Source organism: Ciconia boyciana, chromosome 1 (genome assembly GCF_034638445.1).
Source record: "Ciconia boyciana chromosome 1, ASM3463844v1, whole genome shotgun sequence".
NCBI classification, from domain to species: Eukaryota; Metazoa; Chordata; class Aves; order Ciconiiformes; family Ciconiidae; genus Ciconia; species Ciconia boyciana.
The window spans coordinates 45197776-45218197 of NC_132934.1; the positions used below are offsets into that span (position 1 = coordinate 45197776).

Genomic DNA, 20422 nt, shown 5'->3' on the forward strand with positions numbered 1-20422 from the left:
ATGTTACCCTCTGGTACAGAGGAGACCAGGAGGCTTCCTAGGTACCTCACTTCTTGGAGGACGGGGGGAAAGACTTCTAGAAGTGTTAAAGAAGCCTGGCACCTGGAGAAGTTAATTGTTGGCATTTCTGAGAAATTTGGGGTTGTCTATTAATTAGTGCTTGAGGAAAGCCTGGAGAAGCTCTGGATGTGGTATTAAGCCTGGGTTTGAGAGACAGACTGCTAGTCTGTTGTGGTCTATGTTACATAGAGTTGTACTAGCAGGACGAAAAAAACAGACTTTATTTTGTAACAACATGTGGCTTATGTGTATTATCACTGGGAGTTTTCCTAAGTGAAGGAATACCTGTATTTTTTGCCACATACACTGCGCAAACCCTTTCTTGCTGTTTTAGCATTGGCTTACATGTTGTTGCTTAGTCATATTTACAACAAACTAGTTATTATTAGGACATTTCCTTAACTATGTGTTTGCATGAATTGTTTTGTGGTGACTGGGTACTAGGAATTGGAGATTAATGGTTGGGAATGGAAACAGTTTTATAGCTGTTGTCAGCTTCTTATTTATGGTGGTCTAAGATTAGTCACAGAATATGTAGCCAGCACTGAGTCACTGACAATGCATTTATTTCTGACATAAAGTGAAATCGAATTTGGCTCAGTGTCTCACTGCATAGTGTTTGACCTTTACATTCTTAGCAAGATTATTTGCCTTTTTTTTGAGGTAAATGTGTTTGTATCTGGGTACAATTAAACATGAATCATGAAGATTCAATTTATGAGGAGATTAGTAGTGTTTTGTGTCTAATCTAGCTCCATTGTCATGGTAAACCACTTCTGCCGGGTTGCAGTACGTTATAAAAATTGTTGACTTTGTAGTGGTAATATTACTTTGTGTTTAAATATATTATACACAGTATGAAAGATAATATAGCAAGTACACATGCATAAATGAGTTTGGATTTTATGACTGAATAGCAATCCTTGGATTATTTTCAAGAAAATACACATATTAAAATGAAATTTCATTAAGGTTGAGTGAGCTTTTAGAAGGGAGAAAGAGCCATTAAATGGTAGGAGACTTCTCCAAAAGGCACACTAAAGATTCAGTTAACTCACAAGTCTGGGACAAGTGTAATAGTCATTCAATTAAGAATAAAAATAAAACAATAAAATTAAAAAGCCACTTGGGGGTTTCAAAGCATGAATAATCAAAAGAAAACTGCTGCTGCTTTCAATATTTTTAAGTTAGATTTTTCTTCATAGACTTTTTATTCTTCTCTGAAAATATTAATTATATTGGTAATAGTATTAAGACATGCAGAGTAATTTTTCTCTCCTTACTGCTAGTCCTACTTAGTATTATAACTGAACACAGAGTCTTGGAACAGGTTGAGGTCCCCATTGTACTGGGGTGACAGTCCTTACCATTTGTTTTCTACTAAACAGAGATTCATTCATAACTTACATTTAAAAGAAATATGGCTAGGAATTTGTCCAGGAAACATTTTTTAATTTAATCTGTGCTTAATTTTGCTGGCTAATACTAACTTGTAGCTATACACAGAAATATGCCTTGTGCATGAAGGAGAGTAGTGCCTAAAAGGATTGGTTAATGGGAAAGTTTCTTAGGTCTTTTGGTGTGGAGGTGGCATTATCATTACCTGTTGTTACTTGTGCACAAAATGTCTTTACTCTCTGCACAGGGGAACCTTTAAAGATTCTGGGTTTGTACCTCCACAATGGAGGTGCCCCTTGGAAAATGTGGGCCTTTTTTTCATCCAGGTATGTGAGGAGCACAAAATGTAGCATGGGCTTAAAGCTTTCTTCATACCTAAGGAAATGCTCTGTTTCCTTCACCGTAAATCCTTTTCTTAGGATGTGGCAGCTCATGGCAGCTCTATGAGTTGGAGTTACATAAATTTCCTCATTAACTTGTGAAGAGAACTACAGATGACTGTAATGCACTGGAAGAAATATTTAAGTCTGTACCCTAAAGCAGTCCTTATGGCCCCAAGCATGACGTGCAGTGTGCAGTGCAGTGTGTTGGCCTGGTTATCCAGAGGAATCAACCTACCGCAGAGCCACAGCATTGGAAATGGAAGAGCTTCGGTGTACTTGTCACTACTACAGATAAGAGCAGCACGTTTCACATCTTCAGTCAATGCTGCAAGTTCATGTTTTCCAAACTGTATTAAAGTAAAAGCATCCAAAAATTGTGGAGTGAATCATGACTAAGAATCTTTGAAACACTTATTTCCAAGATGACTGAAACTGATTTTTTTTACCAGATTTCTATTTTCTTAATGTAGTGTGGATTTGTTTTTTAGATTTTCTGATTAGTTGGTATGCCCAAATGTCAGTTAATGGCTTTGATGTTTATGGCAAATCTTCACTAGACAAATGCAATGATCACTTCGTTGCTGCCAATGAAATTGCATTGATGTTATTTTTATAAGCAGGTAGATAAAAATAGAAGAATCATATAGTGTAGGATGAAAGAAATTTTTTTTTAAGGACTAGGTCAACTCTAGATTAATGTAAAAGAAATGGTGGTCACGTATACATACAAAGCTGACATTGAAAGCATTTACAGGTCAAATAAATTGTTTGCTGAAAAGTAGACAGTGGTCCCATTTGTTGGAAAGCTGAGCATTCTTATTTAATTTCAGACTGGAATACTAACAGCTTTCCACTACTTTTCTAAGCTTAGCTTCAAGGTGTGCATTTCTCCTTAGATTTGTAGGATTTGATTTTTCAGTGCTTAGATCCCATAGTTAGAATTTTCTAATGTGCTAAGGACTAAGAGACACAGTCCAAGGAGGCTTTTTTAAGACATGTTTTCAACTGTGCAATTTTCTTTAAAGCATGTCTGATAGTATCAGTCCCAAGTCATGGGAAAAATAGTCTAGAGTATTTTACATTTTTATGTTAGTAAAATCATTTGGGACCTATTTGTGATGTCCTTGTTCATACTGAGCAGGACTTTATATCATGATGAGTCCCCCTGAAATTAGCAGTCTATACTAGAGTACTATTTAGTATGATCAGGGATATCAGCTTAACCCAGGGAACTCCTTTGGGTAACTAAGCTTTCAAAAATTAATAGAGATAATAGAGAATATTTATTTTCTTTTCAGGTACCTCCATTTTCTGAAGACTCTTGTTGTGTCCCCACTGCTATCTGTTCTACTTTGTTCTTCACTTTCCTCCTATTGATGCTCTTAATACCACCCAACAGACTTCTAGGCTGCCGCTGTTCTTTTAATCCAAACTCCAGCTACAAGCAGCTGTTCTGTAGGCAGACTTTTTTTTATTAACTTCGTTAGGAACTATGCCATATCACATTACCGTCTTCTGTTCCCGGCCCGCGCAGCTGTAGTCATTGCTTTCCACAGAAGTCTTTACAGAAAGCCGTAACTTCTCTCTTTTCTCAGTAGATTTTTTTTGTGTGTGTCCTTTGCTGCCCTTAGGTTATCTTTGCATTGTGAGTAAGATTTTTTCTACCGAGTATTTCTGTTCATTTAAACCAGTTCCACTGGCCCAGTTCAACTTTATCTGAGTCTGCACAGTGCTGGTGCTTTTTCTACCAGGAATTTCCTTTAATTTAGGTTCTCAAATAAAAACTTAATCTCAGAGCAGTCCACCAGCTTTGGAAGGGCTGATTAGCATTGCAGCCAGACGAGCGTAGGGAACCAGGGCCAAGATCCATCAAAGTAACTTCTATTTAGGTGCTTAGCTTCCTGTCAACTTCAGTGGGAGTTCAGGCACGTAAATAGGTTTTAGGAGCTTAAAATCCCATGTGGATCTGGCTTCAGGCACTTTTCGTTGGAGTTTGGCCATCATGTGAACAATGGTGGATGAACCTGAAAATACCTCATTCCTCCTCCAGTCCAGAAACTGAATTCACCAGCATTTCATGGCCAGTCTCTCTGCCAGATCCCTGGCTGGCCTTCAGAAGCTGAATTAAAAGCTATTAAATGGAAAACGATAGAGTACCTTGCACCAAAAATTTCAGACTTTGAAAAACTCCCTACTCCCAGAGCTAGCTGAATTATAGCAAATGCAATATAATTCAATAGGGAAAGCCTGTCAGATGTATGATGATGAGACTTAAGGGGTCCTACCCGTGATTCCTGGGAAATTTAAATATGGGATTAGCACTAGAATGCCAGCTAGCTAATCAGAGCACAGTCCTAGACAATTAGTGTCCTACACCACCACAAACACAGCTTTTTTCATGCCTTTTCTTTAAGTGCACCTTTCTGGAAAGCAGGAATAATAATAAAGTTCCTGCTAGGCACGTAATAAAGCAGCAGTGTATAAGAGCAGATACAAAAGTCGTTGTTACAGTTCCAATTCAATCTGAAAGAATAATTGACAAAGATGCAATTTTGGGCTTTAATTGTTTTTAGTGTGAACAGTGATCACTTCATCATAGTTGAGTCATGTTTAGAAAATTTAAACAAGCTGCGTGATTACTCCAGGAAGCATGGAATGGTTTGTTCAAATCAGTACCATCTGTGGACAGAAAAAGTTGGGGGAATTTTAGTCATTCTTGAGGAATGGAAATCTGATTCTCCATGCTAGAGTAATTGTAATCCTCTTTGTATCTGTAACCCAATAGCATAGTTGTCTTGAAATTGTCTCATTGAACACAATCATCAAGTGCAAGAGACACTGTGCCACTGGGTGTCACTGCTCCTCACTGCAGCCCTTGGAGCAAACCTCTGATTTGCTCTGGATTCAGAGCACGTCTTTTCATTTGTTCTAATGAGGGATTACATTTAGATTTGATTTGTCTATGTAAACAATGAGATAAAACGGACTAGATTTTAAACTGACTAATGTTTAAGGCTCTGATTCCGTTTTAAAGATCTGTCTAGGCACTGACGGAGAAACTTTTCCTACATCTTCTGCCGACTGACCCTTTCTTTTGTAGGTTAGAAATATTTTTCGTATGTGGGGTTTAGTAAACTGGAAAAATTATGACATAAAATAGAAATAAAAGCTTTTGTAGGAAAGAAGTACTTGTCTAATCTATCTGTTATCCTGATACCTGCAAGTTTGTCTTTCGAAATGGTGGTTTTGATGTAGTATTACTCACCAGGATGATCACAGAGACTATCTTCAGCCTTGTGAGTGTAATTTGCATGGCTTCCCCCTGTAGTCAGCAGGAAAAAGGACACTTCTATACGAGACAGATGGAAAGAGAAACATCACTTTCCTGCACCCTGTTCTTTCCCCCGCTCTCTGGGAGTTTGTCTCTTTCCACCAAATACAAGGAGAGCTCATGGAGGCTGACTTTATTAGACTTTTGTTGTTCTGTGTGAGAGCCCACAAATCAGAGCCACTGTTATTTTTCCCGATATCATTTCTAGTTCTGAGAAACTGCCAAGCATCTTTTACTGCAACATCTTTACTGCAACATTGCTAGCTCTCAATTCTTTTGATGGCATCATCCATGTTGAAACTTGGGGAACAGGATACTCTCCTTGAGAAGAAAAGCCCACCATGCTGGCTAGAACATGGGCACTGCTCTTTCTGCCTGTGTCTAATCTCTTTAACCTGCCTTGGTTTACGTGCAGAGACTGCAGTAGTACCAGCCACGGCTCTACCAGCTGCACATTTGAGCAAGTGAAGGTATGTACTTCCACCTTCCTCTTGGGACCCAGCAAGCAACCAGTTACTATCTACTTTATTCCAAGCCCCTGTTTCAGTATTTGATCTAGTCTTTCATTTAAATTGGAGTATAGTCCAATAATCAGTTTTCAGCAGATGGAAGTTAGTAATGGTAGACTAAGAGGCATTAGAGCCAGTTGTTTCCATCTCCATGTTACATACTTTCACACTTTTATTCCAAACTTGCCAATGCTGGCTGTTCCTATCGCAGCAAGAGTTCCTGAAGTAGTGTGCCTGGGAAGGTGAGGTCATATTATGAGGTGAGGTCTCTTATCTAAAAAAGAGTAATCCCCTCTGAGTGAGAAGGAGGAGAATTGAATTTTCTTAAATTCTTTTAATTTTTATCTGTTCTGATGTCTTTGGAATTGCTGACTCTTAATATTTTAATTCCTGGAATATATAGTATTGGGTCTTAAAAATACTTTAATTCAAGTTCAAAGTGAGACTGGTGGTAACTTTTCTTTCACTCAAATAGTTTTATCCATTCTATCCCACATTTTGTCATCATCATAATTGAGTGTGTAAGATTCATATTCTTTGCAGTATCTTAACAGATATTAATAACTTATATTACCATAGAGTGGAGGATTTTTTAAGGAAAAATACAATTTTTTTATAGTAACCATTGAACATTTCTCTGCCTTTATTTTCCATTAATTAATGGTCAAACTAAGCCCTTTCTTGTAATTTACATGAGTAGCAAATACAGTTTGTAGAGCTATTACGAAAATATTGCAGTGTTTATTTTTTTGAAAGTGGACAAACTGAGTATTACATCTCTAAAACTGTGATCAAGCAAGAAGGTTACTGCCTGTTTTGTTTTTATTTACTACTTCCTGTACTTCTCCTCATGCTAACAACTACAGAGGAAAACAACTTTAATTTTGATAGTATGGAGTATGATGATGAAAGTTGTCTTTAGCAAAGATTTTTTTCTTAGATGGTTTGCTCTTGTTCTGTGTCTGCTTAGCGTGTAGCAGGGTGGGAGCATATGGGGCTGTTGCATGCTGCCATGTTGTGTACGCGTGCATGAGAGCTGAGCGGAAGGACATGGTTCCTGTGGCTGACTCCTCTCCTGAAGGTTCCACCTGCTTTGGGGTCATTTGAAGGGATTTGAATTTCTCAACCTTTTCATTGTCACAGCTTGGTTTGACTCAGAATTTACATTTCTTGTTAAATATTCATATTTAGTGGATAGGTTTTTTATATTAGGATGATTTTTATAAACAAATTGTTGCAGATGAAAGCAGAGATCAGATATTCCCAAAAGGCTGAAAAAAAAGGGACGGTTTTCTCTTTCTTCCCCAGTAACGTTGGTCTGGGATCCTTTTATTCTTTATGTAAGCCTTGGGGCTTCTTCAGTTTCAGTTTGAGGATGTATCATGTGTTTTTCTTTTACCAGCGATACTTCTTCCCCCAAAGACTCTAAAGCACTCTTTAAAACTAAGTGCACAAAATTATTTCTGAGCTGATTTCTCTGCACAGTTTTTGCCACGGAGAGTATTAGTATTATCTTACAGAGTCTTAGAGATAATATTAGCTTACTGTATGACTATGTGATATAGCACAAAACCATATGTTGCATCCAGTCTGTGAGAGTTGGGAGTACACTGCTGGCTTAATATAGATATGGATAAATGTGTGTGCATGTGTGTATATGTGTATATGTCTATGTATGTACATCCATGCACTGCTTTTGTCTCCATGCATATGAATATAACCTGTGTATACCCATGTATATGTATGTATATAAATAGATGGAAGCAAAGTTATGGGAAGTTTCTTTTTTTGCTTTGTATTGCCATATTATTTAGCTTTTCCTGTTGGCATTCTTTTAATTTGTTGTTTACTGAACAGCTTGTAAAGTAATTATATAAAGATAGACAAACGTATTGCATGTATTGATACTTTCCATTCAGAAGCTGAAACAGAACACTTATGAAACCTTGAAGTGTTGCTTGAGGATTGCATATGTTATCGAGAGAGAGGGAGACAAATGAGTATTTCTAAGTGAGAGGTGAGGAATCCCAGTTAGCAACAGCAGTAAAAGATGCTACGGGTAGGCCAAAAATAACTTTGCTTGATATTCCCTCCCCCAGCTCAGACATAGCCCCAAATGTAGCAACAGCAATGTCACACCTCTCAAAGCTGCCCCTGCATGCCACACCTAAAAGTATTTTTCTTTATTTCAAACTCTATAGTAAATGTACGCCACCTATATATGTACAGTGTGATTTACACCAATGGAATTACTCCTTATTAACCATATGAAGTTGAATCTTGGTCTTTAGACATGCTTATTAAAATATTTTTTTAACACTGGATAAAAGGGTTGTAGTTGCAATCACTTTTCATTCAAAAGAAGATAGCTTACAAGTGTTTTAATTTGTAGTTCCTAGTGCTCCCAGGGATATTGTTTTTTCCAACGTGCAATCAACAAGCGTGACCTTGAATTGGAGATCACCGAAATCTATCCTTGGCTACTTTCAAAACTACAAGATTACCACACAGCTACAGTCCATCCACTGCAGTGACTGGGAAACTAAAGAATGTATTGAATATGAGATGCATCAATATTTATATGAAAATGTGGTGGATGACCGGATAGAAGAGACAGTGTATGGACTGAAAAAATACAGATGGTACAGATTTGCAGTTGCTGCCAGTACGAATGTTGGTTATGGCAGTTCTTCACCTTGGATTTCTACACAAACACTTCCTGGCTGTAAGTAAGGATGTTTGCCATGTGTCATAATGCTTTAACAATGTGATGTTCACCTAAATAAGCAAGAACAGTTGGTAGAAATTATTTCTTCATAGATGTACAATATTGGTGAAGTTAATAAGGATTTATTGCAACTCTTCACGTATTAAATATCATGATATAAATCATGTGGTAGGTATGCATACTTGACACTACTTCAGATTTTAATGCCTTTTGGATGCTCTACTATATTTACTGCTTAGCCAACAGCAATTTCATTCCTCAGCCCTACTCCACATCTAGAATTGGTAAGTCTGAATTTTGGCTACTTTGGGTTGATACGCCATTTTCAATCCATCTCACATGGTGTGTGTGTCAATGAAAAGTAGTCCTTTTTTGATTCTTTGACTAGAAGTCTGTTCTCTAATGTCATAACACTTTCCTGAAATTCTGCTGTACGTTCCTGGAAATAGAATTTAAGCAATAGTTTCAGAGGAATTCAGATTTCTTTCCAATACCATGTCCACCTAAAGAGATTACAAATCTGAGTAACCATGTAACACCTACAGTACTGCCATGACACATATTAGGACTGTCACACCTCAGCTGAGGATTTGGTTTCCAAGTAAGAGAAGAGTTAGTTGTCACAGATAAGTCATCACGAGATATTTGAGAGAAGAGGACGTGAAACATAAATTATTTAGGAAGTTGTCATGTTGACATATGACCTTCCCTCCCAGTCCACAGCCAGCCTAGGTCAGAGCACATTTGAGATCCGGCCTCGGGCCCGTGTAGAACAAGTGAGAACCACCATGAGTGGCCTGACTAAATCACAGCTCCTTCACTCCTTTCCCCTTCCAAAGTAATCATAATAGAGATACCAAGGACTTAAACAGCTGTGTACCAAGGACTATTCAATGGCCCACATACTTATTTTGTTCCGTTCATGTTTTTACAATCATTAGATGTGAATCCAAGAGGCTTTTATATAATGCTCCTCATAGTATCTGTGCACTCTCTGTACAGTAATACAGCCATCTATCCTTAAATACCTCACAATTTTCCTACTAGGTAGGGAAATAATTGTCATCTTCATTTACAGATGAGAAATTGCAATAAAGAAATTCTAAGCCCCAAAGGGCAAAGAGATTTGGACACCATGATAGTGAACATCACAACAGACCATTTTTCACCTAAAGCACAGAAGCAGTCCTTTGGACTGAGAAGTACTGGAATCAGCTGCGGAGTCATTCTCATGTGCACTTACTTTCTTTGTCCAGTAGTTATTATGGAGATGCTATGCCTCTAAATTAATGCAATATTTTAAATGAAAGTGAAAAAAAAAAATCAAAAAACATATAACCCCAGAGGGAGCAGAAAATAGCTAACAGAATTTGTGCAACTCTTGAGCCAACAGCTCTGGGGCGATTTCTTACTATTAGATGGATAGATCTCAGCTGCTGACATATGCAAACACTTATCTTAAAAAAATTGTTGCTGAGTTTAGGAAAGTTAGGGATTTCATTTGGACAGAGGCACAGATAAGCAAAACATGTAATCACATAAAGTTAGGATCCTTTTTATGATTTCCTCTCTGGACAGTGATAATTTAGTTTAAGAGAGAACTAGTTTCCTACCAGTCCCACTGAGGAGATCGTAGTAAAAAGTATACAAATCTCATTAGACTGCACAAGCCCTTTCCATGCCAATACAGTGTCATTCTCAGCAGTAGGTCCTCTGTGTGCTGTATTAGCTAGTTTAACAAACAGTGGTGGGGTAGAAGTTAAAAAAGTTCCACCAGTTCTTCCAGCCCAAGTGTCTGGGGCTGCTGGCTTGTGTCTGTGGTGAGGGAAGTGGGCAGCAACAAATTTCCTGTGAGCTAAATCAGTGACACATCAAGAGACAAGCTGCCTATAAAACACACCGCCGGGGAGTCAAGGAAGCATGGGCACTATTCCAGATACCATGGCTGGGTGCTGGTCTTTTTCCTGGGGTAATGGCAGTCAGCTGAGGAGGACAAAAAGAGGAACGCGACACGCCACAGCTGGGTAGCCAGCTGGCAGCTCCGGCGTGCTTCAGCAGCACTAAGAGCCTCCCTGAGCAGCGGCTGATCTTTGGCAAGGGCGGGTCTCTAGCTACCTGACCTTATACTTTCCAAAGACTAGTCTTTAGAAATATTGTTAAACAGACTAAAAAACCTTAGTTCCCCTCTTTCTTTTGCAAAGGGCACTGCCTATAGCAGGGAAGGGAAATTCAGGATGCACAAAAAACTGAGCCGGCACTCTGGGCCGCCTTGTGGAGTGTATCCAGAGAACAGGTGTTGATCCCCCTCTCCTTTCCTTGGTGGACTGGGCCAAGCATCCTCTGGATTAGCCTGCTGGTACACAGCCAATATACATGGTCTGTTAGGGCTTAAGGGTGCTTAGCTGCTATGTAAAATAGCCTGAGTACTTAGCCCATAAAATCAATGGGAGTTGTGTTTGCAGATTTGAGGGCAGAAGTTAGCCACTGTTCCTGATTTTCAAGAAATGCCTCTGTAAGACATTGGTTCTGCCAAAAGGAAGGCTACCTTCGTTGTGAAATAATAGTCAAATAATTTTTCTTCAGAAATAATTGGGTTCTCAGAAATTTTTGTTTCTCTCAAACCTAAAGAAAATACTGTAGTTATTATATTCAGAAGTTAACTGCATTTAAGCTGAAAGCTGTTAGACTCAGTTCCCAGAATATAAAGAGATGAAACTTCAACAGCAAAAATTAGATAACAGAAACCCTAAGTATTCTTTACAATTGCTGAGGATTTGACTGTTGTGCTAAAGCAGAAATACCTCATAGTTCTGAATATCCAGTGACTAAGGTGAGGACCTTGGCTATTTATTTCAGTTGTTCATTATGAAGGTAAATTTAAGGTTACAGGAATTCTTTTTAAGATTCTTTAACTCATTTACAAGTTTCAAACAAAAAATAATGGCTGTGTTCTGTACTGAAAGTGGTTATAGCTTTACTCCATGGAAAATGTAATAGATTGTTCAGTACAGTCCAGTTCCCACATCACACAGATAAACTATTCAGCCTTCTCTCTTGCAGATTATCCTCACAGGAATTGTCCTACTGTCTCATAAAGTAGTTTGATGGCACTGTTATTATGTAGCTGATGGATTGCCCAACAGCCAAATCTACTCTGCAAGATGAAATATTTTCAACGTAACCTAGATTTATATAGTTACCAGTACATAAGATGACAGTGTTGTGTCACAGTAAGGGAAAGGGCAAGAAATGTTTTCCATAGCTAGGGAAACTTTGTTCCCTCACACCTGCAGTTACCCCACGTTTCACTTTTACATTTATAAGGAGAATAAGATTGGCCAACCTTGTGCTTTCTAAGAGAAAAATCACTTTGGAGGGTCAGTGTTAGGTGGAAAATGAATGGCAGTGAGATCACTGACCTCATTTTGGATCTTGTACAGTTACACAATGCAATGCTTTTTGGTAAAGTGCCAAGTCTCCTAATGCCAGGATATACTGAGATACAAAGGAAAATCCCAGATGTTCGAATGTCCCATGAAAGCTAGGACATAGACGCATGGGGCAGAGGGTTATGCTTCTCTTTTCAGCACCTTCTTTCCCAATCCCTGCTGATACCCAGTTTCTTGGTATTCTTAAATGAATATTTCTGTATGGTGAAAAGCAATAATATTCCATCTGTTGTTGGATGCCCTTTCTTCTGGCAAGTTTTGCCTGAGAGAGCTTGTTTTTCTTTGTTCCTTTCATTCTCTCAGAACTAAATATTGGAAAGTAAATATGGCCTAATATAAGATATAAATGTTTAAATATAGGTAAAAATAACCTAGGTGACCATAAAATGAAATAACTGAACCTCACACTTAATTTTTGTTGGGAAAAAGAAAAAAGGGATGGTCTTAACCAAACTGGCAAGCATGATTTTCTGTTAGAAGACTGGTGTATTCAGTCTTATTTTTGAGGATTATGCTAAGGATGGGCTATCCAGACTTATCTTCAAGCTGAACACTTAACTGCTGCCTTAGCATCAGGACACAGATGGATGGGAAAGATGACCCTGACCTCCATAAGACCCACATTCCTGTGCAAGGATAGAAGCATGATAATCAGGAAATGATGGTTATTAGTTACAGAAAATGCATTATTGTGAAAACCAGGAGAAAAGTGCTTATGAGAGGAAGTGATTGGATTATGGGGGAATGAGAGAAAAAGACTAGGTCATTTCAACTGAGTAAATTGCTGTGATTTATAAGAGAAAGGGTATAGTGATATCATGGCCTTGTATTGACTAGATTCATTTCACAAACAAACCTAAATCAGAACATGGCAGTTACCCACTGAAGCAAACACAGTTTTTAAAAAGATGGGTTTTGTAAGACATGAGACATGTTAGACACATTTCATTTTCTAGTTTTCTTTCTAATTATACCGATTATTTCAGAAAATATTCCTAAATTTCAGTATCATTCAGTTAATGTCTGATACTGTACTTTTCATGATGAAAATAAACCACGTATTAACGCTTAGATTTGTTTTACGTATCTTAAATACAGCATACTCAATTAGAATTTTCCTGCAAAGATCTAAAAATGTATCAAATATAAACTGCATATGGAAATTATCCATATAAATAACTTCAGGTTGGATAATTTGTAGATTAGATTATGCTTTTAAATTATTTCATGCCATCATTGTCTAATGCGTAAACCTAAATTGGTTTCTGAAAAAAAATATTGAGAGATTAAATGCTCCATTAATGCTATAAAAAAGTAATGGAAAATTGTCTTTGGAAACTTGGTTGGTTTGGAAACTAAGGCTCGAGAAGCTATATATATAATTTTATACTGTTTTTCAGAAATTTCAGCTGGCAATAAAAGTAATACCACTGCCAGAGTTACTGAAAGCGTTGTTCACACTAAAAGACACTGAGCAACAAGTCTGACACACATTACCTGCAAAATAAGCTTCATCTGCGCTAATTCTAGTTTTTAGGGAACATGTTTGCCCTTGCATTTTGTTGTATTGGTTCTAGCACCCCACTCAACAGCCAACCTTCTCTGAGCAGTCTTCTCTTTCACCACCCCTCATGTGCTTTCATAGTTCATTCAGTTACACTCTTCATTCAGTTGTTCCATGCTATTCAGTGTTTTTGGGGACTGCTTCCAATGGCTGAATTTGATCCTGCCTACAAAGTCTAGTATATTCCTGCTAATCCCAGTACAGCAATCTACCTCCTATATCCAACACCCTAAACTTCATAACACCTTATCAGCTCCCAAATCTTCCTGTTTTATTCTGCAACCATGGTGCAAAATTTTCACCTTCACAGTGCAAAATTTTATGATTTCTCCTAATTAATCTTTCACACATAATTTCAATAGCTACATACCTCCTTCCATGCTATTTTTCCTTTTCCTAACCGGTTTTCTACCTAACAAAGTAGCCTTGTTTACACTCCACTTTTCCTCATTAAGCCCTCTTACCTAATGATTAATGGTGAAAAAACACATATTCATGCATTAATCATGTTTGAGAAAAGAGACTACATCTTCTGATTAGGATAGATATGATCACTTTTATAATTTTTTATAACAGACTGTTCACTGATATGTGTTAATCGTAGTTGTATATTTTTGTGGTAGATTTAAAAAAAAGGCACCATGAAGCCAAGTTCTGGAAATATGTACGAATCTATTGTTGCTTCCATAACAGGCTGTTCACTGATACATATCACAGTTGTCTTTTTTTGTAGTAGACCCCAAAAAAAAGGCACCATGGAGCCAAGTTCATGGAGCCAAATTTTATTTTCCTGAAATTTACCATGGTTGTTATGAAAAAGTAATACCACTTGCTGAGAACTGCTGTGTTGTTATTATGATTTCATTAATTTCTTATTCCTGAATAAGAAATAACTAAATTCACATATCACCTTGACAAAAGGAAATTTTAGGAAAATCCCATTTCTTAATGAGAACATACTTGCCTGCTTACAATTCCGATCACTTTTTCGGGTGTGTTTTTCAGAGTTTCTCAACATGTTAAGAATAAGTTGAAATGAAACCTAGAAAATATTTTTTTTCTGTATAAAGTTATTCGTACTAGTACTTTCCAACATTGCTGGAAATGTTTACTAGCATGCAGAAGACCTTGTATTTTCACAATTTCTTGTTCTTTGAATGAGTCGTTTTAACATAAACAAATATATTGTACTTGTCTATTTCTCTAAATAGTTGTATATATTTTGCTTGTGTCATGTAAAATACATATAAGTAACTTGTAATTAAAAACCCTATCATTTCAATTTAAGATGAAGTTGTAGGCAGTTCATACTCTAGAAAAGGTGTAGTAATTGCAATGGAAGTTGTGTTTCTAAATCACACTGTATGCTTTACATATGAGAAAGAAAAAATGTTCTAATTATTTAAGCAGTGTATAATGGTAAATATGTGAAAATTTTTATTTTCAAATTGAAAAATAATCTCTACTGGCCACTAAAATTACTGGGTTATTTGTTGTGAACTTCTTTGGCCATGATTCACACACATATTTCTTTCTACAGCTCCAGATGGTCCTCCAGAAAATGTGACTGTTTTAGCTACATCTCCTCACAGTATTAATATCAGCTGGAGTGAACCTGTCATCATTACTGGACCAACATGCTACCTCATAGACATTACCTCAGTAATGCAACTCTGTTTTATTATTGGTAGTAATACAGATGTTTGGTGATATAAATACCACAGCAGATGTTCTTATAGAAATTACAGGCCAGTCATAAACTGGATTGAAAAACAATATGACTGTGTTTATTTCCACATAAACTCCACATAAGAATTAATTGTACATTTATAAATTTCTTAATGGGAGATAAATTAATTACTTGGTATTAAAAATGTGTACTAATAAGAGGTCTTGGAGAAAAAAATGTGTAGCTATAAATGTATACAAGAAAACAGTAGCTGAGCTTTGGGGAGGCGTACCTCCTTCAAACAATAATGATGCTGTTTACTAGTAAAAATAATAATTACTTTTTTTTTTCTTCAAAGGAAGGAAAAGTTCATTGTCATGATTTTACAGATTAGAGTGGAGAGCCCAGCAAAAGGAAGTGACTTGTACAAAGTTACACTGCATCAGAGGGCAAACTTTAAAGTCAAACTAGATTTCCCACTTGCCACTTGGTGCTCTGTCCATCAGATTAGCTGTATCTTGGTAGCACAGAAATAACACTTCTTTCTCCTTGATCTTTGTAAGCAAAAAAAGGCTGACATAAGAGAAAACCTCTAGTGGCCTTTCTCTTTTCATCCTCTACTACCCTTATAGTACTCCTTAAAACAACCATTAATAAACCTCATTTCCTGCCCTGTGGCAAGCTATGAAACTTTCTAAGTTCGAGCACATGAGAAGTTTTAAGTAGGAGATAGGTTCCCTGTTCTTCCAGAAATTATACAGAAAGGGCTATCAGTGAAAATGGGAAGCAGTTTACCAGACTTTACCCAGGAAAGCTTCAAAAGTCCTGAATCAGTCTGTTAGACAATAGGAAAAAAAAATTAAAGACTACTTCAAGCTATTTAAAGACTTTAAATAGAAAGTTCTTTCAATTTCCTGAGAAGAGAGTAAGACTATACTATGTGTATATTTTCAATGTTTCTGAATTGGTCATGAGAATTACAGATATGCTAAAATATTAATGCTGAGATTTTTGTGCAATCAAAATTTCTAAGATCAGTAAAGAAATACCAAATATTTTTAAGCTCCTCAGTAAAGGTACAAGAGACAGTAATGTGTAGTCATGCTATTTTCTCTTCCTCTAATTTCATTGTACAATATGTAGAGTACAATCTGTTCAGTTCTGAACACAGTAGTATGACAGGATGGAGGATGTACAATAACAAGGAGAATACTAACAGGGAAGGAATGGTTCCTTGCCTGTTGGGCAGGTCGCTACAAACCACATAACAATTTTTATTTCTCCTTTACTGAAGTTAGAGAAGACTTTTTCCTCGTGAAAAGTTCCTGTCACTTTTGACTAAACAGCATTATAGTGCATCAACAGAAAAAGAATTCTTTTCATTCTTTTGATAAAACTTCCAAATGCAATTTTCAAAGCTTGATTTTTTTGTGTGTAATATTTAATCAATTTGTATTTAAACAATTTCTCCTCTTTCTGATAGTTCCTAAATTATAAACAGGGTGTCATCTGATTCTACACTATGAAAATGTTATAAATACCTTACCAATATAAGTTACAGTAAAATTCCTAAAGTAAGATGAACTATGGAATGTTTCATGTGAGCCTGCCAGCATTTGAAAGGAACTTAAAAACCTGTTTTAAATGTTCCGTTTGGAGGACTTTGGTTTTGTTTTTACAAAGTGGGTTTTTTTCAAATATATTTCAGACATCTAGCTTTAGGGATTCCTTGTAATCAGATGTTGTCTGTCTAATGATCAGTAACTACAGGGGTCAGTTCTGTAGATAATCATCTTAGTAGACAAATCTATTCCTTCTTAAAGGCCAATAAAGCTGTCACAATCTTTTTCAGTGAAAACGTATGTATTTTATTGTCCCAGTGGGAAAATTCTTATGAAGACTCCAAATTCCACAAACTTCCTATATATATAACTTTACTCATTTTAGTTCTCAACTGAGTATCTTTAAGGATTTATAAAAATAGGCTCAGAACAGAATAATTTCAGATTTCTACTCTGTGATGTCTTTATTCTTAAAAGATAGTAATTAGTATTTATTAGTGAATGTATTAGGGTTCTATTTAACTTGCTAGGATGCTCCTTGCAGTTTTATAGATCACAAAAACTAAAAAGTACTCCCTCATTATTATTCCTCCAAGTCATATTTTAGTTTGTCTTGCTGCCCACTATAATTAGAAGTAGTCCTGAATAAAATATTACTGAAAATGAGTAAGGAAGATGGAACTGAACCATTAACCTTCAGGAAGAATAGAAATAAATTTAATGATGTAGTACTGTGATTGTATTTTAGCTCTTGTATAAATATTTATATGCCAGATTTTTGACAGTCAAATAGGACAAAGTGCTTCAGCTCTTCATGGCCATCCCAGGAAATGAATGTCTGTTTAGTCCATCAGAAAGTTTAGTTCAGGTTAATTCTCAGTGGGGGTAGATGCGTATCTGTCAAATAAAAGGTATGCTTGAACTATTCCAATGTTTTAGCAGCTGCATTTAATACAGATTTCATCCAGTGGGAAAACTACTGTACAGCTACCTAATCCTCTTTTCAAATTACACACTGAAGAAACAATAATGAAAACATCATTAACTGAAGTAGTGGGAATAGAAATAAAAAGAATTTTGTAAATGATCCTTGATCAAACACTAGACAAGCTCCTATTTTTTCCTTTTTCTCCTTTTTTAAGCTAACATCAGAATTGATTAATTGGATATAAAGCCCAACACTGTAGATTTTTCTATAGAACTACAGACTATGTGAGATTTAGGGATGATAGGGATCCCAAGAAATAATCCAGTCCATATCCTGCTCTAACACAGAAAAAAGTGTACCTAAAGTCTTCCTCACAAATGGTTCATTATCCTGGTCTCAAAAATGTCCAGTGCTGAAAATTGCTCAGCAACCCTCAATAAATTGTTCTAGTTCTTAACTAAACTTATTGTCATAGTTTTACTTACACATTTAGGTATATCATTGCAGTTTTTGTAATATTTAATTCTAATCTTTTTTTGGTGCAAATAAAATTTCTATTTGTGTTTTCATGAACATTAGAAACAATGGATTATCTTCAATTTAGTAACATCCTTTTTTATATTTTGTAGTTATTACTATGTCTTCCACCATCCTCCCTTTTCTAGATTGAACCGCAATTATTTCTACTTTCCAGCTTTTCTAGTGAGAGAGTTAGTCCCTCCCCACTGTCTTATAAGTAGTGCTTCTATTAATATACTCCAAGAGGAACTGCACTTTCTGCAGTCATATCAACATTATATATTGCTCCCCAATTTTCTTTTGGTTTTGTATTCCAAACAATTTTCTGCTATATGGCTGCTCATCTTCTGGATCTCTGCCTAGTTTGATTCCCATTTCAGGTCACTGCAGCTCCCCTGGCCCAGTGTCTACCAATCGGTTCATGTTTGCTTGGTGGAACACAGCACCAAGCAAACAGCCCGTTTCCTTAATCCCATACTACGTGACATGCTAAAGAGGCAACATATGGGTGAGATGGGAGTGTACTCCCCTGTGCAGCTTTCTAGTCTTGGTAGCTAGAGGCTTCTTGTGAACCCTTCTATGTAAATGGTTAGAAAAGTGGAAACATAAAAGTTAAATAAGGTGTTCAAATAATAATGTCCTGCTTTTGGCTGTTTCAAGTCTTGTAATCAGGGGGTTTTTATTATTATTATTTTACAGGTAGATAATGACAATTATAAAGCTCAATTTCTGAAGACAAATGTTGAGAGTAAAGTCTTAGAAATTTCTGATTTAAAAGCATTTACAAGGTATTCTGTAGTAATCATTGCCTTTACGGGGGATGTTAATGCTGCATTCATTGAAGGCAAGGCTAGTTCTCCGGTAATTGTCTCCACTTTTGAAGCAGGTTTGTATTTTTCTCTACTTTATATGGATCAAACTTTGCAGTTTTTCCTTCATCTGACAAATGAGAGTTTTGAACACATGGTGCACTTTTAATGCAGATTTGTTCTCACAATATTTTTTCTTTAATATTTAAAAAGGTGGCAGTCAACAAAAAAAGTGATGGTGATAAATACTAAGATTTACCTTTAGTAATGCAGAGATCTTAACTTGCTTCATGTAAAATATGGATGTGTGGAACGCAGCCATCTAGATTACTTCTTTAGTCAATGAAGAGAGGTCCTATCTATATTAGCATGTATACGTAAGATACCTATCTTAGGAAGGGATAACTCTCCGCTGTGGCGGTGCCTGTTTCCCTTAAGAGACTATTGAAAACTCTGTACAACATCCTTGGTCTTGATGCAAAATTTAAACATACAAAAATTAAGCGAAGTGAATTCTAACGTTTATAAAGGGTACCTGTACTGACTTGAGGACACAATCTGTGTATTCTGAGTGGAAGGAGGTTGCTAGTGAAGGCCCACAGGGATCTGTGCTTGAGTCAGCTGTTCCACAGAGTCAAAACAATCTGGAGAATGAGGTAGACACTAAGGTGACAAAAGTTGCTGATGCTATTAAGTTACTCGGAGAAATAAAACTGAGGGATGAGAGTGAGGAACTGTGTGAGGACCTCATGATACTGAGAGGCTATGTTACAGAAAACTAGATAGCATTTGCTTAGGAAAATATAAACAGATGTACATGGGGAAGATACAGTCCTAGCTTTACATACATAGCTCCTGGTTATGCTCTGTCTACTATCTTTGCTGGTTTTGAATTGTTCACTAAGGATATTTAAACAAACAAAACAACAAAAAAATCTTTTCTGAAAAGACATTGAAGTCTTGTTTCATTCAAGCTATTAACTTTGTATAAACTACAATTGCCTTATCTCTAGTAAGGTTAACTGCAGGTCAGCTTTCTTAGCTATATACTCAGGTTAATTTCAGATTTAGACATACTACACAGTGATTGTATTTACCATTTATCTTTCCTTTGATGTATGAAAATCAAATGTGCCTAATGATATGATATGATATGATATGATATGAATGTGTATATGTATATCTTTCTAATGCCTTTAATACATTAAATTCTAAGGTTTTCATGACCTGTTTATATTCCTGGAGGCTGATATGGTCTTTTACTGTGGAAAAATGAATGAAGATTAAATTAGGTGGTAGCTGGGTCTGTCCTGTGAGCTATCTTTTTTGGTAGCTCTTTCTCTTATGTAAAAATGTGATACATTAGGAGGTGCAATAACCTTAGAGAAGAACAGTTATTTTTTCCATCTCTCTTGTCTCATCTGGTTTGTGCAGTCTAGCATATGGCTGAGTAAGGACCAATTTACATGGACTTACTCCAGAGAAGCCTGAGTAAGCATTTGTTGGCTGGTGT

At 36.5% G+C, this 20422-nt stretch overlaps 1 protein-coding gene across 1 annotated transcript in view; it reads left to right on the forward strand.

The window, feature by feature from the left end:
* Positions 1–20422, forward strand: part of PTPRQ (protein tyrosine phosphatase receptor type Q) — a 145023-nt gene that overhangs the window by 86771 nt on the left and 37830 nt on the right. Inside the window, exons 43-45 of the mRNA XM_072864388.1 lie at positions 8074–8406; positions 14963–15084; positions 18800–18986. Of these exons, the coding sequence (XP_072720489.1) occupies positions 8074–8406; positions 14963–15084; positions 18800–18986 (642 nt within the window). The remainder of the gene's footprint in view (positions 1–8073; positions 8407–14962; positions 15085–18799; positions 18987–20422) is intronic.